Here is a 26,319-nt window from a genome sequence, read left to right as displayed (position 1 = left end):
TGCATATATGCACATTTGTATATATTTGTTGATCGTTGATTGTGAGATACACAACAAAGACGGTGGGTTCAGTTGGACCATAGCCATTACAAACACCTCTACCTAACTTGTCCTCGACAAACTTAACAGACGTTCTGTACGACATCCCTTTCTTTGTCATCTTTACAAAAAAAGATAGTGTATATAACACTCTCAATCCGATAAGCTTGAAACCTTTCGCCACCTCTCTTTCGGCCGTCATTCAAACACTTTAGCAAAATGGGATTATCAAGGTCAACGAGAATCATCACTCTCTTGGTGATAGATTCGGTCTTCTTCCTCATTGTGGGTCTGGCTGCATGCATACCTCTCTTGATGAAAGAATTCAACTAATCTCGATGCTACCTTAGGAATTGATCACAGGTTATGCAGTCGGTTCCTTGGCATTAGTAGCAGACTCGTTCCATATGTTAAAGTGAGCCTCATCTCACCAAATGCTTGAGATACCTTCAACTGACTGAGCACATTTTTAGCGATGTCCTCTCCCTTGTGGTAGCATTATACACCATCAAACTCGCCACTTCCCCTTCATCATCAGCAAACTCGTACGGATGGCAGAGAGCCGAAATCTTGGGTGCACTCATCAACGGTGTATTCCTCGTTGCCCTTTGCGTGTCCATCTTCCTAGAAGCTATCGGAAGGATTGTTGCTCCTCCCGAAATCTCAAATCCAAAGGTCATCGTGATAGTTGGAAGTTTGGGTTTGTTGAGTAATATAGTTGGGTTGTTCTTGTTCCACGGTGAGTGGATGTACTCTTACCATCTGTAACCATACGGATTGTCATTTTCCCTTTCCCTTTACGCTAATCTTCACCCCCGTTGTATATAGAACACGGTCACTCCCACGGCCATTCCCACGGAGCCATCGCCCTCCCCACCGACGATGACGAAGACGCCGAAGAGGAGCGAGAAGATTCCGTCTCAGAACTGTACCAACATCCCGCCGAAACTAGAGCTCAAATCATCGAGACCGCTCAAGAGTTCGGATATGGCCAGAACAACCAATTATCAAGCTCATTAGACAGCGCCAATGGTATCAAGTCCCCTCCCAATCACCATCACCGGGCTTTATCCAACAGCAGACGATCAAAAAGAAATGGAAGTGTCAGTAGTAGACCCACCGAAATTAGAAAAGGATCAGCATCGAGAATCCCACCTACCGCCGGTCAGAACGATACCCTCCCTCCTGTTGGTGGTAGCGCATCAACCGCTTCCTCAGCTACGGCTGTAACTGAGAGTGGCCCTGCTGCTCTCACCAAATCGAAGTTGTCTACTAGCCACTCTCACGATCATGACCACGAGCACGATCACGGTAATAACAACAAGTTACTTGCAAGTACTGCCAGTGACGCTGAGAATGGTCATTCCCACGATCACGATCATGGACATGGCCACGGTGGTCACGGTCATTCTCACGGTTCGATGAACATGCGAGGTGTATTCTTACACGTTCTTGGTGATGCGTGAGTACATCTCGATACACGAGGAAGCTCAGCTGATGAACATATTGCAGTCTCGGTAATGTCGGTGTTATTGCTGCTGGTCTGGTCATCTGGTTGTGAGTATCCTTAAAACTCATTGTTTAACTTTCATTGGACTAATGCAACACCTATTTCCAGCTGTGAAGGCCGATGGACCCTATACTTCGATCCCGGTGTATCACTCCTCATCACCTGCATCATCTTTTCATCGGCTTTACCTCTCTGTAAATCGGCCTCCTACATCCTGCTACAAGGTGTCCCCTCGCACGTATCGCTCGAAGCTGTTCGAAAATCCATTGTCGACGTTGAGGGTGTTGATTCAGTTCATGAACTGCATATCTGGCAATTGTCCGAGTCTACCGTTGTCGCCTCGGTTCACGTTATGATCGTCCCAGGACAGGATTATATGGTTGTGGCCAATGGGATTAGACAGAGGATGCATGGGCACGGAATTCACAGTGTGACGATCCAGCCTGAGTGAGTGTAATCTCGCCGTTCAGCTCGAGGTGATATGCTGTGTGGAGTGTCGCTGATATGCGTAAATTTCGTTTTGATAGATTCTACGCAGATGAGGAAGCTCTCTCTGCCAATGTAAGTCGATTCGTACCCTTCCCATAGTGGAATATTACTAATAGTGCATAATGTACAGGGCGAAGCATGCTTGATCAGATGTCCTCCCGATCAATGTGCAGGCGACACATGTTGTCCACCAATCTCATCAAAGCTCACCGATGATGATTCTCACTCGCATGGAGATGACCATGATCACGATCATGACCATCAACACTAAATGCCATGTCAACTCTTAGCAACCTGGGACGACATCAATCGTGTGAAGTCAAAATAGCAGAGGAACCACTGGTGTTTCCCCTCCACTTCATCATTAGGATATAATAGATTAGAATCATAGTTATAATGTTGGTATACCCCTTGAGATCTAGGACATACCCTTAGGAGAACATGTCAGGATTCGGCATGTATGAACGATTTTAGGACAGAGCAATCACACGTGCATGAGTATCTTCCTCCGTCAGCGAGGAAACACATTTCTCATTTCCATCTCAACAGTGTCGATCCTCTTCGTTGTCTGGGCGTTTCGAACGATCATAAGTGGATTCCTAGACCTTTGGGATATGACGAGTCCAGCATTGACTTTCTCAGATTCGAGTCGATCGTCTTCATTTCTCAGTGAGGAGTTAGCTCACGATATACAGATGAAAGGTAGTCCTTTTTCTATGTGTACGTGTGAAAGAGGCAAGTCATGAAAGGATTATACTGTAGATACAATCACGTATCACTCCCACCTCCTTGTTTTACTGATGACCTCTCTTCTGAAGATGACATCACATCACACACATGTCTTTATACAGAACGATTCACCCTCCGCGCGACGATGAAGGGGGATGGGGGTTCTGGACTTCACAAAAGACAGGAAGCTCTGACGAGTTTCGTTGCTTCTCTAACGTGTTTGAGGGGCGAGACTCACCGAGGTGTACGGGTTGATAAAGGATATACATATACAGTGCACCGCTCAAGGGGGAGGAGTTTGATATTAGGGATATGGGGAGATAAAATGCGGTATAAATACCTGTGAGGTACGAGGTACTCTCTGATAGTCTCAACTATCCACTCTTATCTCTTGCCTTATCTGTATTCTTTTTCATTGCCACATAGCTATTCCACAGAACAATGTCTGAAACACATTCCTCTAACACCTCTCAACTCGGATCCGAACCTAGTTCTACCTCTCAAGGAGGAGAACCCCAAAGACAGAACAGTCTCAGCGTAAACTCTCCCAAATGGGATCACTACAACGAGCCTGAGCCCCAAAATATCACGGGGGATGCCTCACAGTTCACTGGAGAACCCTCAAGGTAAGTGCCATTCTATTGATCAACTTACGAGCGCTTGACGACACTGATAATTAATGACGATTGTGATATTATAGCACCGATGTCTCCGCTGCAGGTACTGATTGTTCTTTCAGTTGCTTTGTTTCCGGACCTCAATAATCGGGAAACTCGATATTGACTCTCTCTGAGTTTTACGAGAAGACATCAAGTTAGGAGGTATTAACTTGCTGTACGTGATGGTGGGGAATTGGTTTGGTAGTCGGGCATACATGGTATACCATGCATCACATTGCGGTTTACCCCTGTGCGGTTCCCGAGGTATTCCATATTGGGGGATATGGCTGGCTCGGATACAGGGCTTCACGGAACACGTGTCCAAGTATGTGATGGTGGTACAGTAATGTCTTTGTTGTGACAGGTGGTGTTAAGAATTTTTGGCTCAGCAGTATCAACAGATTCGCCACTGTAAGTTGTGTACTGCTGATCTATCGCCCATCATGAGCAACGGTGGTCGGAGGGGATACAACATTTTAACATCACCCAATGTCGATGAGTATCACAGAGTACCCTACCTATCCCCCCGATAGTCCCATTACATTTACCAACACTCGTGCAATGTGGCATTCCAACGAAGCTGGGCCTGCTGTGAAAGCCTCATAACGACGCTTTACCCACTGAGTATTGTATAACCTTTGTTAGCTACAGGCCAGCCAATCGTCCTTTCTTTCCATTGTGGTGGCTCGACGTCGTCGAGTCGAGTGCTGCGTGGATCTGACAAAGGGTCTCTGCGTTGCATTAGATCAGGCTTCTTCTCGCAACCCCGGCCTCAAGGGTTACAGTCGACTGATCGCGTCACACTGTCCTATGATTCTCGAAATGACATACACGAACGAGAAAGAAAGGTTGAATTTCGTATGAAGGTCTTGGAAGACTGCTATGTCAGTGAGGTCTATGCAAGAAAGGATGACAACATGCGTTGTTTGAAAAGAAAATGACAATGCTCTCTGATTTCAAAGCAGTCGTCGCTATATATACCTCAACTTTCGAAAGAATTGTGGAAATTTCCGATGTCTCATCGATTAATACTTCAATTTAACGATATCCTCTTTTCCTGTTCGCATCGTATCATACCTTCTTTCCAATCACTGCGATGTCTGATACTTCTCGTGGCTCATCTATATTATCTTGTTTGGGTATAACGTGAGTGTCTCCAACCATCGTTGCAGCACACCACATGCCTCACCAGAATTCGGGCTTAGCGGCATTCACCTTGGTACATCCCACTAACTTATCTGTCTCGGAGCAGCGGACAAATCCTGCGCCATCCTGTGGATCACTTTGCTGAGCGTCGATCGAGAGGCGACAAACATTCGTCGAAGAACACAGACAATGGCGACTCTCGAGTCTCATATACCTCCTCAAAAGACGGTTATAGCGGTGATATGCCCCCGAAGATCTTGGAGGCGCCGCCAATTCGAGTAAGGGACCAGAGTGCGAACCCAGACCCTGCACAAGGACAGGCTGATCCCGCTTCGGCCGGCAGCGTCAAAAGGGACATGCAATCTTCCGATGCGGATTCCCGAGTACCAGAAGGTGGTGCTCCTTCCAATGAAGGCGAGCAATCTTCCACCAGAGGAGCCCAACACAGTGGTAATACTCCGGAAAATACGTACCGATTCAGGCTGAAGGACGATCTCTTTGGTGGAGGGGAACCCCTGGTCAAAAGGCCCGGACAAGGATACGGTCGTGATGCGAGCGTTAGTATCGTTGGTGGCGCACATCATGGAGGGAGCACCTCGGCGAATTCGTATCCCGGACCACCCCTGGATCACAGTCCGTTCGCGGGAGCTACCCCTAGACCCAGTGGTAGTGGGTTGAGTGGATTTGGAGGTGATCATTCCGGCGGCGGCGGCTGTTCTAGCTCTGGTGGAGGTGGCGGTGGTGGATTTGGTGGCTGTGGCGGTGCAAGCTTTTCCGGTGATGGTGGTTGTGATTCCGGCTGGTGAGTCGGCGAGTAAGGTATAGATAATCATCTTGTCGTCGATGTTGGCCGCTATGCAAGGGTTCAGGACAATCTTGCTGGAATGACATACCTGCGGTCGTTATTGACTACGATGCAATCTGGGGGGAGTTTTCACTGATCACCTTGCTTTCCTGTACGGGTTTCTGAAATGTAAAGCGCTTGCTAAGATTCCACACAATTTAACTGTTTCCAAGCAAGCAACATCATATTCTGCGAGCCTCGCTGCCCACTGTTTGCTCTTGTCGAGCAACACTTTGAATTCTTTGCAAAGTATATGCAGACTCGCAGAATAGCCTTCGTGTGACCTGCCGCCTCGTAGTCCTTTATTGTGTTGGGCAAGATTTATCCCTGTTGTCGGATTGCAAATCAGGAAGGTCACAGCCTGGGAGAGGCCGTTCTGGCATGTCGTTATTGTGTGAACTCATGACTGATTCGACTCGAACAGAAAGTTTACCTTATGGCACAAGAGGGACTCGGTGTTCGAAAAAAGACTTGAAGTGTTCACAAGCCCGTTCGAGAACTCTGCAAATATCATAAATAGTGCGTCATATGTATGTATTTCTTCTCCAAACTTGGCAGAGCATCTTGAAAAGGAAAACATTGGTGTGTGAATATCCTCGGCAGAGGTCCAACAAGGAAATTGAACATGAGTAAAGATATAAAGTGCCCTTACTTCTCAAGTCTGGACTGCTCTCTTTACTTATCTTTCAACGAAGCTTCTATACATATGCCTCTAAATTTTACCTCGTCCGTCGCGCAGACAATTTACGAGACCCATCTTAGATCCTTGGTGGCTATGTTTGATGAGAAAGATAGGTGCAGGTAGGTGTATATCATCGTCACTGTTAGTGCTGGAGGAGTACTGCGCATTTGCCTCAGGATTTTTACATCACACGAAAGCAGTCAATTCCACCAAAAACGGAACATATTTCCCGCTGTTTCGGAATGAGGGACTGTAGCGGTAACATCAACCAGCGTTGAATGACACTGAGCATTCTCGTCACCAAAGCCGCTTGCAATATAAACCTGGTGTATCCTGACCTAGGTATCTGAGAGGATGAATTTGCGCTTTTTGGATTGATCGGGGTGTCACTTACTTAGGCCGGCAATCCCTTTAGTACAGAGCGGGATCCATCATTTGTTCTCTCACCAAACGTTGAAGCCGCAGAGCGATGCGCGATGATGAGTGATCATTCCTTCGCTTTGATCTTTGTGATGGATAGAACGATCTGCTCATGCATAGGTTTTGAGAGGTTGCGAAGTTGCAAACAAACCATGGTGTTAATGGATCAACATATGTGTTGCATGCTTGCAGTATGAAGCTCACAGACCGCAGCCATTCTGATGCTCAGGTGCGCTATGATAGGCTCAGCATCTGAAACCACCCTATTTGCTATGTGACGAGATTCAATATAATCGGCTCCGAGAGAACTGCCCTGTTTTATTATACGGTGGTAAAAACCGCGGATGTTGCATGACTTTTGTCATCATATTACAACTATTACGCTTGATGATCATGCCATCAGCGATACAGGAGCCATGAGGTCTAGAACGGAGAGCCTCCCTCAATGGAAAGACCTTCTTTTGATGCTGCGATGTTGCGATGTTGCAACACGTATGTGACCACTGAGCGACTGATTGTACAACAGGAGTGGCACATTCGGTCGTGGTCATGACGAGAAGGCTTTGGCTCACTCTTGACGTCAATTCGAAGGTGCTTCTTGGCTCATACACGTTACAAATCCAAGTTCTTCAGGCGATGACGTCTCGCGTGTAAGCGAAGTCAAAAAGTTGCAAATTCCTGCACTGAAACTCGTCAGATACCATGCTTCCCATCTTCTTCGAAAGACCTACACGTCATTGGGGTGTCTGCAAGAAAGCACATTCAGATCCTTTCTTCGAGTAAGAAGTGCGATGTCCGTCATCGAGGACCAAGCCAAAATCAAGGTATAAATAGCTCAATCCTGAACAGGCATTCTCAGGATAAATCAAGTCTTTCATCATTCAAGGACTTTGATTTTACCATCCCTGCTTTCGTCCTACTCGTAGGACCCGTCAAATATCTAACGATGCCTCAGGATTCCAATCAAGAACCTGGCCTGTGTGGTTTCTGGAGCAAGTAAGTTTTCCAAGATTTCCTTGCGATCATTTGGCAAAGTATGATGTGCTCGCCCTTATCACAGATACCGAACAGTTTGCATGCAGCTGATGGGATTCTATGCCAACAGGGCAGGAAGCTGTTTCGGTTCATCTGACTCTACAAAGGACAATACACAACGTGCTCGACACCGACCTGCTGCTTACTCTGGCGCGACCGCTGGCGGGACTTCAAAAGTCCCCGTCCGCGATTCGCGAAGTGCCACAAGGCACGGTGGAACTAACAACCGTTCTCAACGAGAACGAAAGCTTGAAGAACGCCGACCTGCTGATGGGTTTGTGCCTACAGTCTTCACTGCCGACGCGCCTCCACACTCCACACATGGTGCCCTTAGTACAGACGGATGTCCCGATAAGGGTGGCTCACCTTTTCATGGTGGGCACGGCAACGCGGGCTACGATAACGCCACCTCCTCTGGTACCCATGCTGGGGGCTACACTCCTGGAGGTGGCGGGGGTCACACTTGGGCGGATCATAGTGGTGGTCATGGTCATTTTGATGGGGGTTGCGTATCCTCTTCAGGTGGTGGCGGAGGTCATAGTCATGGTGATGGTGGTGGGGGTGGTGAGTGAACCCTCACCTGACAACGCCCATTACCAGGTTTGCCAAGGAAGAGCACCAAGTTTATGAGAATTAGTATGAGTCTCTCTCTAGTAATGCATCGGATTTTGAATGTGCCTGCTATCCAGCTTGATACAGATCATGCACTGCAGGTCGTAATATGACCGCACCACCGTTGCGGTCCAAGGAAAAGTTCTGTACAAGACATATGTCTCCTGGTGCTATTTGGACCAAATTGGCTTGCTTTCATCTGCATATCTATGTGCGTCAGAATAAAAGTAGAAAAAGATCCACACGATACTTGAGAACCTCAGTCCATCTGTGACTTAGCTCAATATACATTCAAGATTGAAGCACCATACCTCTTGGTCACACTACGAGAGACAATACTCATAACGGAATTAGCTTGGTTGGCTGATTTTCCATTGCATACTCGTCTCCATGTCGACGCTGTCATCGAAAAGTATCAAAGGAGAAGATAAAACTCGTTGAACAGGCCTTCCTCAGTGTTCCCTCTGCCTGCGCTTTCTTGACACTGTCCTTGTAAAGGAGGGAAATTGGTGAAAGGAGGAAACCTTTCTCATATGACATCACAAAGAAAACCTGGGGCTGAGCATACCGCTTCGTCCAACGAGAAGCAGGCTAAGACTTCTCTCGTCACAGTATGACAACGCATAAAAAGTGCGGTGGTTCCTTATGTCTGTCGGCTCTTTTTGCTTAGTCTCCTCGGCACTCATCTCTCTTAAAACAAGACGCTATTTACTTCCTCCCATCATTTTTTTCCATTCAAAATGAGTTTCACAGCCAGTCAAGCGTCCAAAGGAGAATTGAAAGTGTGGACAAACAAAGACCTGACTTGTCGTACTTGTGGGTGAGTGAGAAAAATACTTCGGTAACCATGTTCGCCCGCGACACCGTCGATGTACACTCATTCTGAGCCAATACGTACACGAGTTCACCTATTGCCATCGACCCCTTCCTTGATGTAGAAGCTGCCCAGAGAACTCTCAAACCCTATGTCCGCATCTTGCAGCTACTATCTCTGAGGATGGTTCGGCGTGAGTAAATAACACTTTCTTCTATTCTTCTAAGACGCAGTATCACCCGTTTCTCACTTAAGATCAATGTTCGGCAAAAGTGCCAGCACTGACACCTAGACATGCACGGTCTAGCGATTTAGCTAGACGTACATATTTCGCTCTAATGCAATGGGAAAACGGGCGGAAGAACGGAGAATTGGAATATCTACAAGAACGAGCTTTCAAGACTGCCAGAACGAGTCGTCAGTCGAGTCCCACTCAGTGATCAAGGGTAGTCGCAACGAAGACTCTGCGTGATTGGTATGGTCCATACCTCTTGGCTTCTTATATTGTGTATGCAAAGTTCTCTGGGGGAGTCTGGCTTTGGAATAGCGACCTTGTCGTAAGATCTTTCAGTTCTACCATCCAGGCATGTCACAGGGAGGCATGCGCGACAAAAAGTATACCCGCACTATAACTGATACATGAGTGTGCCGTCACGTTCCATGACATCCATCCTTTGATATCGATGACGCATTCTTCTTCGAAGATTGCAACGGCAGATTATTCTGGACGTTATCGTCATCGACTCGAACAGTAACGAGTGGCAACACGCATACAAAGCCAATCACCATCAGTTGTCCGAAGTCATCTTCCAATGCTTGATGGTGCGAATCGACTACGTGACAACAATCAGTTTTCGGACAAGTCAGAAAAAATCAGCAAAATTAACGCATTCAGCTATGTCAAGCGAAACATCTTCGACAGGACGGTCGGGCACTTCGTCATGGGGAGACCCATCTCCATCTAAATACGATAGAGCTGCGAATGACTCTTCCTCAAGTATCGTCTCTGGCGGAGACGATCATCAAAGTTTGAATGCTTCTCCAGCTGGTACACCACTTCAGACACCCCTAGATACGAGAGAAAGAGAAAATCCGCTCGCCACTTCACCCGATACCAGAAACGATCAATGTAACCCGGGGAAACCAGCATCGCCTACTCCTGGACTTGAGAGAGCGAACCCCTTCAATTCGGCGCACCAAGCGCTCGGGGTCCGGCAAAGTGATGTGTCTGGCGTGAACGGTGAATATCCAAAGTCGTGGAGGGAAGTGCGTGATTCACTTAATATGAGCTCTGTAGTTAATCGCATCGATGCTGCAGAGATCCAACGCGCAGAGTGAGTCATAATCCGGTTTGACAGGAATTTATAGCTGACTTCGATTAGTCATTGCTTTTGGCAGATGGTGATAGCGGTAGAAGCGACACCAACGAAAGGAGAGATGGAAAGGAAAGATTCGGGATTGGACCAACCCCCTGAATGAGGGGAGATAGCAAGGAATAAGATCGTTAAGTGAAATGCATGTGATGTAGCCCTAGACGACCTGCTATACCCTTGTAAATCGTCTACGTGGAACAAAGACAGTTAGTTAAATCAATGAATCAGGCTGTATTGCAGAACGCGGACTCACCTTATATCTGACCATTCACTAAACCTTTACCACCCCCATACACTCTCCCACTCGTCTCCAGCCCACTTCCTTCCGACCTCCTCCTCTTCTGCAATATTCTACCTTCTGCTTCCGTAACATTCGCAACATGCACCAATTCCTTGACTCTCAATATCCTACCCGCTGTTGTTTCGCCGTAGGGGTGTAACGCCGATTCGCGTAATCTATGTAATCCTAATGCTTCTAATGTCTTTCTGGATGAGGTTGGTAGGCCTATAGGAGATCGTATGAGTGTTATGAGGTGATGTGTGGGGACGGATGATGAGGTAGATGAAGCGGTGGAGGAGGATGCAAGGGTTGATAGTTGTTTGAGTATTTGTGTACGGAGCATGATGATTGTTCTGGCCTTGGTGATTGATAACGTGTTGTTGATTGCGCCTACTGAAAGTGGACGTTTGTACTGTTTATAGACGTTTTGGTAGAATCTTTTGTAGAGGTTTATCGAAATATTGCTTTTATCGAAACATGAAGGTGAGAGTCGGATCTTTAGTTCTGTCGAGTTGCAACGAGATGTGAGTTGAGGCAGCGGAATCAAATCGAGGATATTTGTCAATCAAAGTGGCGGCGACAGATCAAGCCTGAACAAAGACAGCAAGAAAGAGTGCTGCGATTCCTCCTTCTACCTGAGCTCGTGTGATGGGAAGCTGCAGTCTGCCGCTCCAAGAAGAAAGCCAGGCAGCTGATATGGGCGGCGCGACACACAAATCGCACGTGGACAAAATTTGTAGTCCCGTACTATCTACAATTGTCTTCTACACGACGGGACACAAAAAGACCTCGCAAAATGATTCAGATAATTGGGTGAGGCGGATGTTCACGAAGCGCTATAGACAATACCCGTGGCAACGGTGGACAAGCTCAGCAGCTCAAGTATCTTCAATCAATCCCCTGCTTTCCCTTTCGGCTTGCAGAGCAATTCAGAAAAGGTAGATTTCGGCGAATCCAGTCAACTGGGTGAGGAACACAAAAAGATCAAAGCCTGTTGTGGCATACATTCGACCAAGTACAAGCGTAGCGATCCAAAATGTCCATTCAGTCTAATGCTCTTGCGAAGATCAAGGCGACAGACCCAAGCGATGCAGGAAGCTTTTCTGCGATACGACCTGATTAGCAGAGCCTGAATGTGCGGATGAGGGAGAGGGAAAGGGGAAAGTGGCGGAAGGAGCACAAAAAAGGCTTCTCCTTGACAGGTTTGAACTGCCGACATTTGTGAAAACAGGCAACCTCATAAGCACAAAACTCTAACCACTGAGCTAAAGGAGACCGTTTTTTGACGATTTTTTATGTTTCTCGCCGACCAAACTTTGACATGGTATATAGCGAGAATAAGAAAGCTTTGATGACAAATCACCCCTTTGACCCCATCTTCCTATCTTCCTTTGACATCTCCCAGTAGATAAGCGGTATGTGCATCCCAGACAGCCTACGAGAGCTTGATCCTATGGTACATAAACGCAAATTCACCCTAAGAATGGTAAAAGAGGTGTGTCGGAATCATTACCTCGAGCCTACATCCCAAAAGTCTGGTGGTTGACTTGGAGAGTTGGATGCGTTGGTGTTGTAAAATTTCTGTCATCTGTTTCTCATCTCTGTTGACTCAGCTGGCTATAACAAACGAGACTTGCAGGGGAGGGACAGGCCGAACGAAGTATGGGGATGTGGCGACCTATTGATGTGCCACACATTTCAGTGGTAGTGCCTGGTCAGAGGTTTGACTCATAAATTCGCTAAAACCTCACAACCGCGTCAAGAGATAACTCAAGTCTTTCGAGTAGATAACACTTTCTGTATCTTTACTTCTCTGGTTTTCCTCGTCTGGCTTGATCTTTCCCACTCAAGCAGGAAAGGACATATCCTTCTACCATTCAAAGCCATCACTGAATACAAACATTGTACACCATGTCATCCTTGGCTCGACCAGCGTCCAACGCAGCTCGACGAGCTCCCCGACCCCCCCGAAAATTCTCCACACCCGATAACACCCTCGCTCGAAATACCACTCCTCCACCTCATCTCCTCACTCTCGCTGACCTTTCCCCTGCTCAGATCAAGACACTCATCCAAAATGCCCTCGCCATGAAATACGTTAGTAAATACAGATCACCCAAGGCTCTGATCCCGAGTCTGGATAAACGAACAGTCGCTATGATCTTCAGCAAACGATCGACTCGGACTCGAGTCGCATCGGAAACCTCTGTTCAGGCATTGGGAGGACACCCTATGTTCCTGGGTAAAGATGATATCCAATTGGGGGTGAATGAGACGCTTGAGGATACTGCTAGGGTTGTGGGTAGTATGGTGGATGGGATTATGGCGAGAGTAGGAGGACATCATGAGGTTGAGGTGGGTCCGTTGTCTAATCTACCATGTCAGGACTATCTACCACCCAAATGCGTAGCAACGACAAAAGCAAATGCTAATGCTGTCATCTCGCACAACAACCTAGACCCTCGCTAAATACTCACCCGTCCCTATCATCAACGCCCTCTCCGATCTCTACCACCCTACCCAGATCCTCGCTGACATCATGGCCTTACACGAACATTACGCTCCTGCACCAACCCCACCCGAGAAAGCAGCAGAGGGCGAAGGGACCCATACCTCCATTTTGAAGTACTTCCAGTCATCCGTCGATCCTCTCAAGACTCTTAAGGGGAAGAAAGTAGCTTGGGTGGGAGATAGTAATAACATTTCGAACGAGTTGTTGGTCACATTACCTAGGTTGGGAATGGAGTTCAGTCTGGCTGCTCCAAAGGGGTATGATAAGGTCGATGAGAGGGTATGGAAGCGAATGTGAGTGTTTTTTTTTTTGATCCAATCGGTTAATTTGAGACATCAAGTCGATTCCACGATGTGACGCTGCATGGCATTCTTTTTCTCACTGCGTATCACCTTTAATCTACCTACTTATCTGTCCTCTTGTTTGTCTCTTCCCTTGTCTTGACTTGTTCTATGATTTTTCCTCACTACCCGGTCCCTCTCTTCTCTTCTCCTCTCTTCTCCTCTCTTCTCCTCTCCTCCTCTCTTCTCCTCTCTTCTCCTCTCTGCCCTTCCTCACCCCCATCTACTGTTTCTACTCCTCTCCGCTCCTCTCCGCTCCGACCCCTCCACCTTTCTCCGCCCCGGTCTTGTCTCCCTTGACCTTATGCTGTCTCCTCTCGCCTCATCCCTCATCCCTCATCCCTCCTCCACCTCCCCTCGTCTCCTTTCTCTCCTCGTCTCCTCGCCTCTCAAATGCTCATCTCCTTTCATGAAATCACGTATCCTCTTTTCTGTCCAACCCATCAAACCCTTGCTGATATCATATACCTCGACTCTACAGCACCGAAGCAGGTACCGAACCCCTCATCAAGTTAACCAACACCCCCTCCGAAGCCCTCGTCAACGCCGACGTAGTAGTTACCGACACCTGGATCTCAATGGGCCAAGAACAAGAGAAGGTCGAACGATTAAAGGCATTCGAGGGATATCAAATAACCAACAAGATGGTCACCGACGCGGGAGCGAAGGAAGATTGGAAGTTCTTGCATTGTCTTCCTAGGAAGCAGGAGGAGGTGGACGATGAAGTTTTCTATGGACCTAGGAGTTTGGTGTTCCCTGAGGCGGAGAATAGGAAATGGACTATCATGGCTTGTTTCGAGTGGGTGATGCTTTTCTTTCTTGGTTCATCAACACATATAGTTCGAAAGACACTTTTTGGTCATGTTCTGGGAAACGGTTGAACTGATATATTGTCCTTGATAATTAGCATGCTCTACGGTCAATGGACATTGCCCAAATCGATCTATTAACGGAAGAACAAGAACCATCGATACATTATGCGATTGATGGAGACAAGTACAACTGATTTTGATGGTATGACCATGGTTCGAGATGAAGTACAATATCTATGTTGAACACAAAGGACCACTAAAACATATTCAACTGACATACAACTTATATGATTCAAGCATAAATAACTAAGAAACGACAATATACAGCTAACGTGGTCTTTCACGCTTCAATCGCAGATCACGGAGACAAGGCGTAAGGATGTCTAGCCTTATAAACCTCTTGTAACCAACTATCTAACCGCTCATTTCCATCGATTCGTTGAGCTGACTCTAATCGAGCTTGCGTAAGCGATTTCGTTCTTGCCGAGTCCACTAAAGGTTGAAAAGTGGGAGCAGTCGAGGGTTTAAATTTGATAATTCGCTCGATAAGGCTTATCGGTATCCTTCGTTCCAGACACCACAACCAATTCTCAATTATTGATTTCCTAATCGGACCGTTGTCTTTCATCTTGAAAAGGATACTGATGAATTGTAGGTATCTGTCGGGGTCGGTAATGGGCAAAGCGAAGATTGGCACGATTGTCTACGATCAGGAGAATCAACTAAGCTAAACTTCAATGGTATATCGGACTGTATACTTACTACATTCCCGTATGAGGTGAAAGCCATTACCACTTCCACCCAACTTGCCATCACCCGTATCCCATAGACGTAGCTCATCTCGTTCGAACGGAACCTGAAATTGACAGGATTGGCCCGCCAAGCGTGAACGCATAGTCTGTCGCGAATTTTCAAAGCGATGAGGAGGGAAGTATCGTTCTCCAATCGAGTCTTGTTGAAGCTATCGGCTCCGGTGTTGAGATGGATGAACACGTATGGGAACCAGCAATTGAATAGATCTGATAATAATTCAATGCGTAAGTTTTGCGCACGCTGGCGAGAAGGAATTGAATATACCAGGAGAAAGGTGTACAGTTTACTAACCGTTATTTAGGTTGACAAGCATCTGTCTCGCCATTGCATATATCTCTGGACGATCGGGTACAGGTTCACATGATTCGTCCTGCTTTATACTTAGTAACTTGGGTGCGAGACCGATTTGCAAGTCTGTTTGGACAAGAAGTAATGGCCACAGATCAAAAGCATTGATCATCCGATAGATCGTCTGTACATCCGACTTGGAGTAAAACTCTCACGTCAGCTCCATTCAAATGCGGTCTCTGTGATAGATATCTGGATGCTGAAAAGTGTGAAGTGTGATCACCACTCACGTGATGTCAAATGACCTGCACTTTTCATACTCGAAGAATACGACATTGATCAAGCCAGCGTAAACTCTCTTCAAGTGTTCTTTATCGCGAAAGTTGGTTGAAGCATGATTTAGCGAATCGTATAGCTTGTGGAGGGTCGGGGAGATCGATGATATCGCGGGTTCCTCCTCCTGGTGGTAGAGCTGATACCAGGTGATATCGTAGAGTCCGAGGGGAGCGACGCTGTCTAGGAAGGAGCAGGTGTCTTCGTAGGGCTGTGTAATAAGATTGTCAACTCTTTTGAATCGTTCGGTGGCAGAGATACCGTAGATTAGAAATAGCGGTTCATCAAAAGAGAAAGTTATTGCCTAGCGTAGTAGAATACAATAACAGATCCTACTCTAACGACAGGGGAACATGATGTTACACCACAATTTGGGAATATGCAAAGAGGAATCGGGCTGACCAAAAATCACTTACAATCTTTAACGTCCCAGCCAAATTAACTCTCTATCAATCCCCTTAAGAGCGTAATCGATGATCCGATCCATCCGGTCCGAAACTCTACATCGAACGACCTCTTGTACCCCTCTCCGCATGAGCATGTACTTGTAGAGATTCTGATCGGCTTCGTTCTCGAGCTTGAGCATGTTACGGATTTGCTTGGTGTGTTCTGATTCTGCGCATTGGGAGTTGGAGTTGGAGGCGGGATCGAAGTCGGAGGTGAATTCTTGGATGTAGCCTTCTGACATGATATGTGGATGGCGAGATGAGGGACTAAAATGTACAGTATCTGAAATAAGTACGAAGGAGATGATGAGGATGATATGGTATGATGGGGCAACCAAACATGTCTCGTGATGGTGGTAGTAGAGAAAGAGATATCCAAGAGGAGTCGCAAGAGTGGCAAAACTCAATCACAGTCGCGTTTACAGTATTGTAGCTGTACTGGACCGTACTCGGTATAAGAATTACAGTGATAACAGTAATAATCTTATTCGGATTCATAGTGTAGTGTGATAATGTTGAATGGTCTTATGGGAACGGAGTAATGAGGTAACAAATGACAACTTCAAGCTACAAGTACTTGACACTCATCCCGCCACTTTGAGCCTAGACTTCTTCCCCACTGTGTGTAAAGTGTAATCACGCACTGACATTGATCAACACGATCACAGCACGACCCTGGCAACCATCAAAAACATTAACAACACGCATTTGTCATGGACACATCGATGCACGACAAATCCATCCTATTCCTCTTCTCTTCCTTTTCTTTCTTTTCTCGACACTGTACATATACATCTCACCGCCATTTCCCCTTCCTTCCTTATCTATCATCGTGAATCTTTATTATGCCACAGAAAGCCCGTAAAAGTTTCCACGGCGCCAATTATAAAGAGCGAAAGTCACCGCTCCGAGCGATCTCACTCGACTCCTCTTCTTCTTCCGAAGCATCCCGTCAGGTGGAAGAAGTAGGAAGTACTTTACAAGACCTATTTTCCCCTGACTCGCCCCCACCATCACCTCGTACTCAGATGAATGTGGCACTCGGACACACGGGGCGCTCGGACATGCTTCCTTGTCATGTTTGAGCATGTATTATCACTAATATCTCAGGTAACATGCATGCTACATCCAATCCAACTGGTGAGGTTGTCGATCATACTGTGATATGCATGCACGCTCAATTCCAGGGGAGAAGAAGGCAAGATGGCACCGCCCCCCACCATTCCTTCTGGGCGCTCTCAATTTGACCCTGCCCACTTGAATTGTCTTGATCACACACAATTGATGTAAATGATTGGGCTGTGGTAGCTGTCATTAGACGAATACCCCCCTGCAAGACATCTCAGCCTCTCATATCGATGAAAGATGATCATGATGTTGCTTCAGGACCGTGTGTACTGCTGCCTCTTTTTCTAAGAGTTTGGTCTGTCAATATGATCGCTTGTTGTTCCATCTTCACTGCGCCGAGCTCAGCTCTGGCTTGTAGTCAGCTTGATCACTATCTTGACGCATACTACCAGAAGTTTGATGGCCTTTGGGAGTGTTTTGCAATATTCATGACTGAATGAACCAGATAAGTAGACGATTTTCAGGATTCCTGTCAATCACAGCCTTCACAGCCCCAGTCTCACAAGTATCTTGCCCCTTCTTTCCATGAAGTAGGTTTTCATTGATCTCGCTACGTCATCCAGGTTTTGGAGCAGGCATTTTATGACTGGTTTATGCTGTATCTGGAGATGAGGGGCGATTTTAGGGTGATTTTAAGCGATTTTAGGCCCCCATCTCACTCAAACCCGTTTAGAGCTCATCCAAAGACATGAGATGGTAGCCATGGACTTATCAGTATGCTATTTACCCCTTGGTAGCCGAGCATCAGCCCTGATCTTACATAATAAGCTCCAGAAAGCGGTCAAAATTGGAAGGAAGGCACTGTAAGGGGATTGCCATCTATATGTGTGTGTATGCATTGTGAGAGATGAAAGTTGTATAGCTCAATTCTCATCGAGATTCTGCACACCCTTGATGAGGTTGTAAAGCATCACATCAAGGTGAATGCATGACGAAATGGGCAGAAAGGCAGAAAAAACACATTTTGTCCGAGTCCGGGGTGTGTCCGAATGGCCTGTGGATTTGAGTAAGGCTGGCAAACTCACCGAGGGAGAGCAAAAAGCTTTGAATATCCTACATCAACTATGCGCGTTTGAACATATCTTCATGGAATTCTTTGCGGGTTTGGATGGGCTGAAAATATCACCTGTCAGAGGATCGAAGACTTTGAAGTATGACAGGCAGGAATTATTCATCAATCCTCAGACTGGAGTGAGTAGGTTGCTTCTTGACTGGCTATGATTCAAAAGGTAAAGCTGATTCTTACCTTATTGGAAGAACCAAGCGAGAAGGAATGATCAGGTTGGACATTTGGAGAATATCATCAAGCAGATGTGAGTTCTGTCTATTTTCCTACTAAGCTGATGGGCATCTTGGAAGAACCCGATCTCAGAAATCCCGGAATGACAACCTCGTGCCCAATATATATCTGGACCGGTAAGTCAATTCTCACACATTCTAGCTAGGTGTAACGATACGATCATTCATAGACTCGAGAAGAACTTCCTCGACGCGTTGCACAACCCATTCTTTCACCTTCGCCAATCCGCTGAGGTACCAGGTCAGGTGGGATTATTCGTCAAACCCGGCGATACAGGTCCACCCTCGAATCTGGATGGAATCCGATTCGAACTTTTCTCGCTTCCCAGGAGAATCACCGATACAGAAGAAAATGGATTCTTGGATGATCTGACTTTCGATTATAAGCATAAGAAGAGAGGCGAGAAGGAAGCGAAGAACTATATTCTCATAGGGCTGGGCATGGCGAGGGTCATCAACGTAAGACTCTATCTCTCCCTATGGTACAACTGGCTGACCCACCTGCTGATGTCCATACAGCATCATTGTAGCAATCATTCAGTAGAATGGACCTTCGAACCAAACGCTTTGAAATTCGAGGAGAAGGGTAAGATAGGAAGGATGGTATCGAAGTTGGTCAAGCAGTCCAGAAGAGCTTTCAAACCTGGGATGGAAATCTTTGGGTACTATGGTGATGAGTTTGGTGAGTAAGGGTATCCGTTCACATTAAGTACAAGTACTATTCTGAACCATGCCTAATTTAGCTCAAAAAGATTGGTAAGCAAATCCATCCCCTTCCGCCTTAGTTTTTCCCTGTATACATTTTAACTGACGTGCTACACACGTTCATACACAGCATATGTAGCAGCACATCCCTACATGAGTCCACTGCTGAGACCAATAACGCTGTACCTGGACTTTCAAAGGATTACGACCGTGGAGATACCCCTCTCGAATATCCCGTTTCAAGGGCCGATTCAATGGATCTAGACGGTATCAACCTAGAAGGCTCTTCCCCTGTGAGACCTCCTCGCTTGTACCGTACTCCGAGCTGTTATGAGGTTTACAGGGACAAAGCGTTGTCTCAGAGGAGAAAGGATCATGTGAGAAGGCGGGATAAGAAGAGAAAGAGTAGGCATGAATCCGAGGATGATAGCCAGGACGAAGTAGAGTATGTGGGAACTAAATCGTCCCCTGGGGGAATTACCTCTTCTAGGAGAACGAGATCTTCGCCTCTCAAGCAGAGGAGAATGGTAGGGAGTGAGGATGAGGAATTTGATATTCCGGGAATATGGGGCAGGCCAAGAGAACAAGAGGAAGGGGACCTTGACGAGGGTGGAGATGTGGAGGTTCTCGCTTCGAATGCATCTTCCCGCCCCTCTAGCCCTTCCAAGATGATGAAGATCTTGAATCAAATTGCTCAGCTGGATGGGAGAGTGAATAGCCATCTCAATAAGTTAGAGTTTCACGAAAATAGTTTAGATGGGATCATATCTCGCTTGGTCGATTTCAAGGAAAATATCAGAGAGGAGAGAAAGGAGGTCGAGAGGTGCAGGGAAAAGCAGAAAACTCTGATGGCGCAGTTGAAGAAGCTGGAGAAAGGGAAAGGAAAGGAGAGTAGACGAGATACTTCACATTCAAGGACACCTGCTATAGATTTAGAAGATGCAGATGGGGATAGACGTAGTGAATATGGGAATCGGAAGTCGTCGATGTGTAGTTCCGTGAGTACCTTTCGTGCGTGCTACTGGCGCTATCTAATGAGAAAAAATTCATAGCAATAAGTCGGATGTGTCGATATATAAGAAGACATGGGATCGCAAGGGTTGTTGGTTTATATAATTGAATGACATTTTGTTGAGCAATATTCCTACACCGAGGCTATTACTCGATCTCAATGCTTTCCCCTATTTGAACAAGCTCAGCGCCACATCCAAAGCGATTCTATCATTCCGACGTACAATATTCCATAGTTGAATGAGGGACATGACAGTGCTAGACGTTGATAGAAGGGGTCTGTGCGCATCACCCTAAAATCAATTCATTTGAATACAATTGCACAGCGAGAGGTATTCACCACTGAGAAACATACATTTATATCTCGTTAACTTTCGTTCTTGCTCTTCTCTTCTCTTCTCTTCTCTCTTTCCTTTTCATCTTTCTAGCAAACGGATATCAAGATACTCGCTCGAACTCAGCAAGATGGCTAGAAACAAGACTAAAGCCAAACGCAAATACCTTCCCTCCCCTCCCAGCTCTCTATCGTCGGGAGTGGAAAGCCTTCCCATCTCCTCGGGGGTGGAGAGTCTTCCTCTCTCCTTAGGGTTGGACAGCTCTCTCAGTACTCTGCCTTCGGAGTATCTTCCACCTTCCCCTCAGTCAAGCAAAAAGGTTACTCGAACTAAATTCACTCCTACTCCTGGTAGTTCTCATTCCCCACCCGAGGGGGATGAATACGAAGAGATAGAAATAGATATCAAACCTACCATTGAACCGGACAATACCACCATCGAACAAGAAGAAGAAGGGAGTGATGAAGAGTCCTCGGTTAATCTGAGACTCGCTCATCAGATTTGCGCCTTCGAATACCTTTTCCACGAAGCCATGGCGGCGTATCATGGATTATCGAGAGCCGCTATGAGGTCTAGTCTGAAAGAGAAGTTTGATAGGAGTTCGTTGAGGGAACTCAAGAGGGAAATAAGGGGAGTGGTGAGTACAATTGATTCTTCACAACCATCTCCGTGACTGATGGAGGTAGCGGATCAAATTTCCTCAGAAGCATACCCATAGAGAACGTGATATCAGTTACATGACGAGATTAATGGAGAGGATGTGAGTGCTTTCCGTTCTCATCTGCTACGCAAACGAGAGGATTTCGATTAACTTTCTGCGCGGATATTGTAGTACCGATACTCAGCGAAGATCCAGGAATAATATCATCCCCGAACCACTCATGAAACTGTACGTTGTACTCGATTCATGTATAACTGATCCTGAACGTTTTTTGGAAGGATGAATTCCCCGTTTCAAGTGCTGATTCAGTCAATTTAGGTTCGAAGATAGCTTTCTCAGCGCCCTTCTCAATCGCGATATCGAACTTCGCACCTGTCGCTACCTCCCGGACAATCAAGTAGGACTATTCCGACGCAATCACTCCGGATCACGTAAAACCGCCGCCCAGCCACGAGACAGGAAGTCAAAGGGACCAGCCTACAGCTCCGCCATCGATATGAGCGGTGTCGAACTGATAGTCATTACCCTACCTAACCCGAGGATACAGAGCGTATACGCTGCGGAGAAGGAAGGGTTCAATCCTGAATTGTGTTTCGAGTATCATCATAATGGGAAGATAAACGTGTTGTTGAGTCTAGGGTTTGGCAGATCTATCAACGTAAGTCGGATTACACCAAAATGGTCCTCGGAGTATACTTCGTGAGAACCGCGCTGATGTAGTGATCTGGCCATAGCATGCTTGTATCAACAACGTCGAATGGATAATGCCCGATGAAGCACTCGAGGCAGTTGTTGAGACTTCGGATGGTGGCATCGCCATTCAACATTTCGAATTCGACCAGATGAACATGAGGATCGCACCAGGCGAAGAACTGCTGGCAGATTATGGAAGCTACTTCGGTGAGTGGAGTGCATGAGCATCGACTGTCATCATGAAGGTATGCAGCTGACAAATTTGGTTGTTCTGCCGCAGCACAAAACCATTGGTATGTTGTCCTTCTGCGGTTTTTAAAATTATCATGGTACCCTACTCGCGGCTGATTGATAATTGTTTAGTGCTTGTCCTTGGGGCTTGGAGCATAATATCACCAGTGGCTCGTCCGAACATGACACCTCGTCCGATTACGAGGAGAAGAAATCAAAGAAGAAGTCTATTAAGACCCGAGCGAAAGGATCTAAATCCAAACGGCAAACTCTCATTTCGTCCACGAGAGGTGCTCCATCTCAAAAGGACCCAAAAAGAAGAAGGACCAGCTCACCCGGCGACATCAAAGCCACCTCGAATAGAGTTGTCAAACCTTCCGCATCAACTCAACTGACTTCTGTGTTCCTACAAGGCATTACGATGGATAGACCTCTTGAAAACATCAACCCCACTTCAAGAAAGACTGACCTATACAGGTCAAGTCGACTCATGGCCGATCCTGCTTCTTCCCCTGTTCCTTTCTCTAATGCCGAATCGTCTTCTCACAGGCACTCGTCAACACCTTCCAGAAGCCTTCCGTGGGGCTTTACCGACGCCGATCCCGAGGAGCGACTCTCCACCTTCAGCAGCCCCATTTCAGCTCACCCAAGATATTCTGAAGGCGTTGGACATGAACATAGAGATGCTCCATTCGCAGGACAGGACTACAGTCCGGAATCCTCTATACCTACTGCTCTCGTTATCGAGCGGGACAACGCTGTCTTTGGGGACAGTGGTGGAGGTCGTCTCATAGGCGTTAATAGTGGCGGACTCTATGGAACGTCTGCTGGTGGGAATCGATACGATAGATGGTGATGAGCGTTTCAGTATAACAACTCAAAAGTAAGTGACTAAAGTCATGCTGGTAGCATCAGCAGCCACCCAAAAAAAAGGCTGACGAAACACCTTTGATACCTCAAGTAGCCATGTTCTTGTATCTTCGGGCTTACAGTTTATCAAGAGAAGTTAGGGCTTTCCATCAGGTCTTGCCTGAGCTAAGCAGAACGAATTGGACAAGAGTGGAGAAGATTTTCCTGTAAATTTCAACTATCTGTTGTGTGTATATCGATTTGAGAGCAAGCATTATAGGTGTTTTGTGGGATGTATATCATATGATACATAAGTTACCTTCTGCTCTGCGGAAATAGTACAGGGAGCGTCGATGATTCTGTTACATACATGGAATAGAAGGCCATCGAGGAGGTGTTTGTAAAAGATGCGACTGTATGTCAACCAGATTACTGTAGTGCCATACGTGATATCGCTTGGCCGTAAGATTCTATAAATATAAGGACAAGGTCTGCGCGAGATAATTTGGGTTCGTGCGATACTGCGTCCTTTGGTATTTCTGCAATTACTATATGTGTGTATACAGTAAATGCCTACCTCTTCCATCTGCCTTCCTTTTGTTCATTTTCAGCCTTACTCACCTTCTCATGCATCCCCAATCACAGATTTAACAATCACCGCAAGAATGGCAGGTAAGGTGTCAAAACGAGAAGTAGCTGAAGGTAAATACAGCACCTCTCCGTTCGTCAACGTGTCGTCGGTGGCTCACTTCTCCGTTCTGTTTCGCAGAACGTTCCTCTCGCCAGATGAACTGTCGAGAGTTGATCAAACCTACCAAAAGGAAGGAAACCGAACCTGAAGATCCACTCATAAGAGGTCCACCTCCCTCTCTTTTCGCTCCGATCCAGCCTGAAGCTCCGGCTGTAGTGGTCCTTCATCAACTTTGCGCTTTCGAGCAGGTCTTTCAGGAGATTATAGCTAGACGAGATGGTCTGGATAGAGCGCCCATCAGAGCCATTTGGAAAGTCAAGATGGATTTTGAGGATCTGACTGAACCTTACCTTGCACAGGTCAGTCTCCCTTGACTATGTACTACTCTCGAAAACTCTCTTCATCCGGGGGGAGCTGACTTGATCTTCATACCACTGTGGGTAGTACGACGTGAATAGAGATCCGAAGCTTATCTCCAAGTGTTTCCGGAAGATGCAAGTGACCTTTCCAAGCTTTCAGTGTACAGTATTTCTCTGCGTCTCACTGACAACCGGTGCTATACTACACACTTCCATTTCACAGCTCCACCGCCCAAAGCGAGAAGAAGGATAACCTCATTCCTCAACAATGGCTAGACTTGTAAGTTGAATACCCAAATTTCACTAGATATAACGGAGACTGAAACTCCACTAGGATCGAAAAGAGTTTCCTTTCCTTCCACACGACTCTGCCTCTGCAGCTCCAATCGTGCCCTGAGCTGGGTGGTCAAGTTGGGTTATACAGAAGACAAGTCCCTACGCTAGCTACTAAAGCCGCAAGAAGCCTTCGTGCAGATATAAATCACCTGCAATTCATCGTATTCTTCCTCCCCAGTGACATCGGAGACATTCTGGACGCTGGGTTCGAGCAAGGGTTGACGTTTGAACATCAAGTGGGAGGGCAGGATATGACCTTGATGGGCTTGGGACCGGCGAGAACCATCAATGTGAGTCTTCATCTCACATACACCCTCACAGGAATGATCGTCAAAGTGGTTATCGTTTATCTTCCTTTTATCACTAATAGCATTCCTGCGAACCTAACGTCTATTGGGATTTCCAAGAAAGGGCCTTACAACACTTGCAAGATGATTTAGTATCCAGCATAGGATATACAACCTTGTCAATGCATCAGATCGATGGGACGCCGATACCTCCTGGAGAGCAGCTCACTGCGTTCTACAGTGAATATTTTGGTGAGTAATGTATGATCGAATCATCTGTCCCCTCGAAGCTGATAAATCTCGATTCCTTCATCTCAGCCGAGAACCTCTGGTACGTATGAGTCTACGATCTCAACGATAGATTAACACAGTGCGAGACTTGAAGTGCTGATCAACGTTGATCTCAATTGTCAATAGCGATTGTAAACATTCCACATATCATCAACAAGCTATATCTTCCCAAGACGACGATGATTCCGATTACGATTACGATCCCCGTCAGTCAGACGATGACGATGACACTATCAAGTCAAGGTCCAACGCACTCCACAAGCCTAAACCGAAACGAAGCAACACCAACACGATGAAACGTAAACCTCCGCAAAAAGCGATCTCATGGCCCAAAGAACCACGCCACGTCGCGACCAAAGCGCTTAGAGTGGACAAACACAGGAATCCTCCTGCTCCCAAACCTTCGAGATCTACTGCCGCAAGCCACGAGGATTCGGACTCTGCAGCGGGAAAGTCAACGGTACCATCTCAACGCAGAGGCCAACCTCAATCGTCTTCCAAAAGTAAATCTGTCAGGATGTCATTGGGAACTCTCCTTGGTCTTGAAATGCCTCCATCAACTCAACAGTCGACAAGCGCACTACCTTCCGCTTCGATTGGAGCCACTCGCGAGAACAAAGAGCAAGTCGTACCTAAAGCTTCAACTCTTCCACTGAGCCAACCCAAGTCGAAAGATACTCTTCACGTTTTGAAATCTAGCTCGACAGGTATGAGCCAAAGGGCAGACATCAAAGCCTCAATCGCGCCTGCGCCTACCACCGATACGAGCAAGGATCCTCCAGCTGAAGATATCAAACCGAATCTCCCTCGAGTGAAGGAAATCATCGATATCTCATTAAGTGATGACGATAAACCTCCCTCGATCTCCACCGAAAGCTCATCCTCCTCACGATCTGCCTGCAATCCTCAACTCCTTGAAGCCTTTCTCAACAGCCAAAAGATCGTTCTCAACCAACAAGAGCTCCTCAAAGCTCAAATGTCCAATCCCAAGACTGCCGAAGCCACAATCAAAAACACCCAAGATATTCTGCGCAGGAACCAGGCTACTCAAGATAAGTTGAGGGAGATGCTCTGGGGATGAGGGGATGGTAGGTTTAACGGGTGTGGAAGGGGGGAGGGCGGCGGGGCCGATGAGGGGGAAATGGTGAAGGCCATTCGTTGACTCTTATCTCGATGTTGTTGTATAATTCTAAAATTCACATACACATCCAAATGCATACAGATTCAATCGACCATCCAATCCAACTAAATACGTTGAAGTTTAAT

At 46.6% G+C, this 26,319-nt stretch overlaps 12 protein-coding genes and 1 non-coding gene across 13 annotated transcripts; 10 read left to right on the top strand and 3 right to left on the bottom strand.

Moving 5' to 3' along the window:
- Window positions 1-258: 258 nt before the first annotated feature.
- I302_104154 (uncharacterized protein) lies at window positions 259-2,309 on the top strand (the record flags this gene model as incomplete). Its single annotated transcript, XM_065869813.1, has 8 exons — window positions 259-324; window positions 390-454; window positions 513-778; window positions 868-1,501; window positions 1,552-1,596; window positions 1,658-1,996; window positions 2,077-2,110; window positions 2,169-2,309. 8 exons carry the CDS (start codon window positions 259-261, stop codon window positions 2,307-2,309), a joined length of 1,590 nt encoding a protein of 529 aa, XP_065725885.1.
- Window positions 2,310-3,208: 899 nt separating this feature from the next.
- Window positions 3,209-3,531, top strand: I302_104153 (uncharacterized protein; the record flags this gene model as incomplete). The annotated part of the gene is made up of 2 exons (XM_019189517.1): window positions 3,209-3,393; window positions 3,468-3,531. 2 exons carry the CDS (start codon window positions 3,209-3,211, stop codon window positions 3,529-3,531), a joined length of 249 nt encoding a protein of 82 aa, XP_019049079.1.
- Window positions 3,532-4,522: 991 nt separating this feature from the next.
- I302_104152 (uncharacterized protein) lies at window positions 4,523-5,378 on the top strand (the record flags this gene model as incomplete). Its single annotated transcript, XM_019189516.1, has 2 exons — window positions 4,523-4,572; window positions 4,679-5,378. The coding sequence occupies 2 exons, from the start codon at window positions 4,523-4,525 to the stop codon at window positions 5,376-5,378; spliced, it is 750 nt and encodes a 249-aa protein (XP_019049078.1).
- Window positions 5,379-7,464: 2,086 nt separating this feature from the next.
- I302_104151 (uncharacterized protein) lies at window positions 7,465-8,125 on the top strand (the record flags this gene model as incomplete). Its single annotated transcript, XM_019189515.1, has 2 exons — window positions 7,465-7,514; window positions 7,624-8,125. 2 exons carry the CDS (start codon window positions 7,465-7,467, stop codon window positions 8,123-8,125), a joined length of 552 nt encoding a protein of 183 aa, XP_019049077.1.
- A 1,751-nt stretch (window positions 8,126-9,876) lies between these two features.
- On the top strand, window positions 9,877-10,458 carry I302_104150 (uncharacterized protein; the record flags this gene model as incomplete). Its single annotated transcript, XM_065869812.1, has 2 exons — window positions 9,877-10,313; window positions 10,362-10,458. The coding sequence occupies 2 exons, from the start codon at window positions 9,877-9,879 to the stop codon at window positions 10,456-10,458; spliced, it is 534 nt and encodes a 177-aa protein (XP_065725884.1).
- Window positions 10,459-10,606: 148 nt separating this feature from the next.
- Window positions 10,607-10,975, bottom strand: I302_104149 (mitochondrial 54S ribosomal protein uL30m; the record flags this gene model as incomplete). Its single annotated transcript, XM_019189513.1, has 1 exon — window positions 10,607-10,975. One exon carries the CDS (start codon window positions 10,973-10,975, stop codon window positions 10,607-10,609), a length of 369 nt encoding a protein of 122 aa, XP_019049075.1.
- An 846-nt stretch (window positions 10,976-11,821) lies between these two features.
- I302_104148 lies at window positions 11,822-11,907 on the bottom strand. Its single transcript has one exon. It is a non-coding gene; the product is annotated as a tRNA-Ile (tRNA).
- A 636-nt stretch (window positions 11,908-12,543) lies between these two features.
- On the top strand, window positions 12,544-14,435 carry I302_104147 (uncharacterized protein; the record flags this gene model as incomplete). Its single annotated transcript, XM_019189512.1, has 4 exons — window positions 12,544-12,987; window positions 13,091-13,437; window positions 13,967-14,284; window positions 14,393-14,435. The coding sequence occupies 4 exons, from the start codon at window positions 12,544-12,546 to the stop codon at window positions 14,433-14,435; spliced, it is 1,152 nt and encodes a 383-aa protein (XP_019049074.1).
- A 220-nt stretch (window positions 14,436-14,655) lies between these two features.
- On the bottom strand, window positions 14,656-16,419 carry I302_104146 (uncharacterized protein; the record flags this gene model as incomplete). The annotated part of the gene is made up of 6 exons (XM_065869811.1): window positions 14,656-15,000; window positions 15,060-15,316; window positions 15,402-15,594; window positions 15,730-15,942; window positions 16,148-16,177; window positions 16,246-16,419. The coding sequence occupies 6 exons, from the start codon at window positions 16,417-16,419 to the stop codon at window positions 14,656-14,658; spliced, it is 1,212 nt and encodes a 403-aa protein (XP_065725883.1).
- Window positions 16,420-17,022: 603 nt separating this feature from the next.
- I302_104145 (uncharacterized protein) lies at window positions 17,023-17,262 on the top strand (the record flags this gene model as incomplete). Its single annotated transcript, XM_065869810.1, has 1 exon — window positions 17,023-17,262. One exon carries the CDS (start codon window positions 17,023-17,025, stop codon window positions 17,260-17,262), a length of 240 nt encoding a protein of 79 aa, XP_065725882.1.
- Window positions 17,263-18,241: 979 nt separating this feature from the next.
- Window positions 18,242-20,367, top strand: I302_104144 (uncharacterized protein; the record flags this gene model as incomplete). Its single annotated transcript, XM_019189510.1, has 8 exons — window positions 18,242-18,496; window positions 18,563-18,618; window positions 18,665-18,721; window positions 18,775-19,063; window positions 19,124-19,286; window positions 19,348-19,360; window positions 19,440-20,307; window positions 20,362-20,367. 8 exons carry the CDS (start codon window positions 18,242-18,244, stop codon window positions 20,365-20,367), a joined length of 1,707 nt encoding a protein of 568 aa, XP_019049072.1.
- A 418-nt stretch (window positions 20,368-20,785) lies between these two features.
- On the top strand, window positions 20,786-23,096 carry I302_104143 (uncharacterized protein; the record flags this gene model as incomplete). The annotated part of the gene is made up of 7 exons (XM_065869809.1): window positions 20,786-21,292; window positions 21,360-21,415; window positions 21,488-21,544; window positions 21,635-21,974; window positions 22,051-22,216; window positions 22,290-22,302; window positions 22,373-23,096. 7 exons carry the CDS (start codon window positions 20,786-20,788, stop codon window positions 23,094-23,096), a joined length of 1,863 nt encoding a protein of 620 aa, XP_065725881.1.
- A 658-nt stretch (window positions 23,097-23,754) lies between these two features.
- I302_104142 (uncharacterized protein) lies at window positions 23,755-26,134 on the top strand (the record flags this gene model as incomplete). Its single annotated transcript, XM_065869808.1, has 8 exons — window positions 23,755-23,791; window positions 23,859-24,139; window positions 24,225-24,259; window positions 24,363-24,419; window positions 24,474-24,765; window positions 24,846-25,014; window positions 25,081-25,093; window positions 25,180-26,134. The coding sequence occupies 8 exons, from the start codon at window positions 23,755-23,757 to the stop codon at window positions 26,132-26,134; spliced, it is 1,839 nt and encodes a 612-aa protein (XP_065725880.1).
- Window positions 26,135-26,319: the final 185 nt, after the last annotated feature.

The sequence above is a fragment of the Kwoniella bestiolae genome, chromosome 2, assembly GCF_000512585.2.
Source record: "Kwoniella bestiolae CBS 10118 chromosome 2, complete sequence".
NCBI lineage: Eukaryota > Fungi > Basidiomycota > Tremellomycetes > Tremellales > Cryptococcaceae > Kwoniella > Kwoniella bestiolae.
This window is presented reverse-complemented; position numbering and strand designations above follow the sequence as displayed.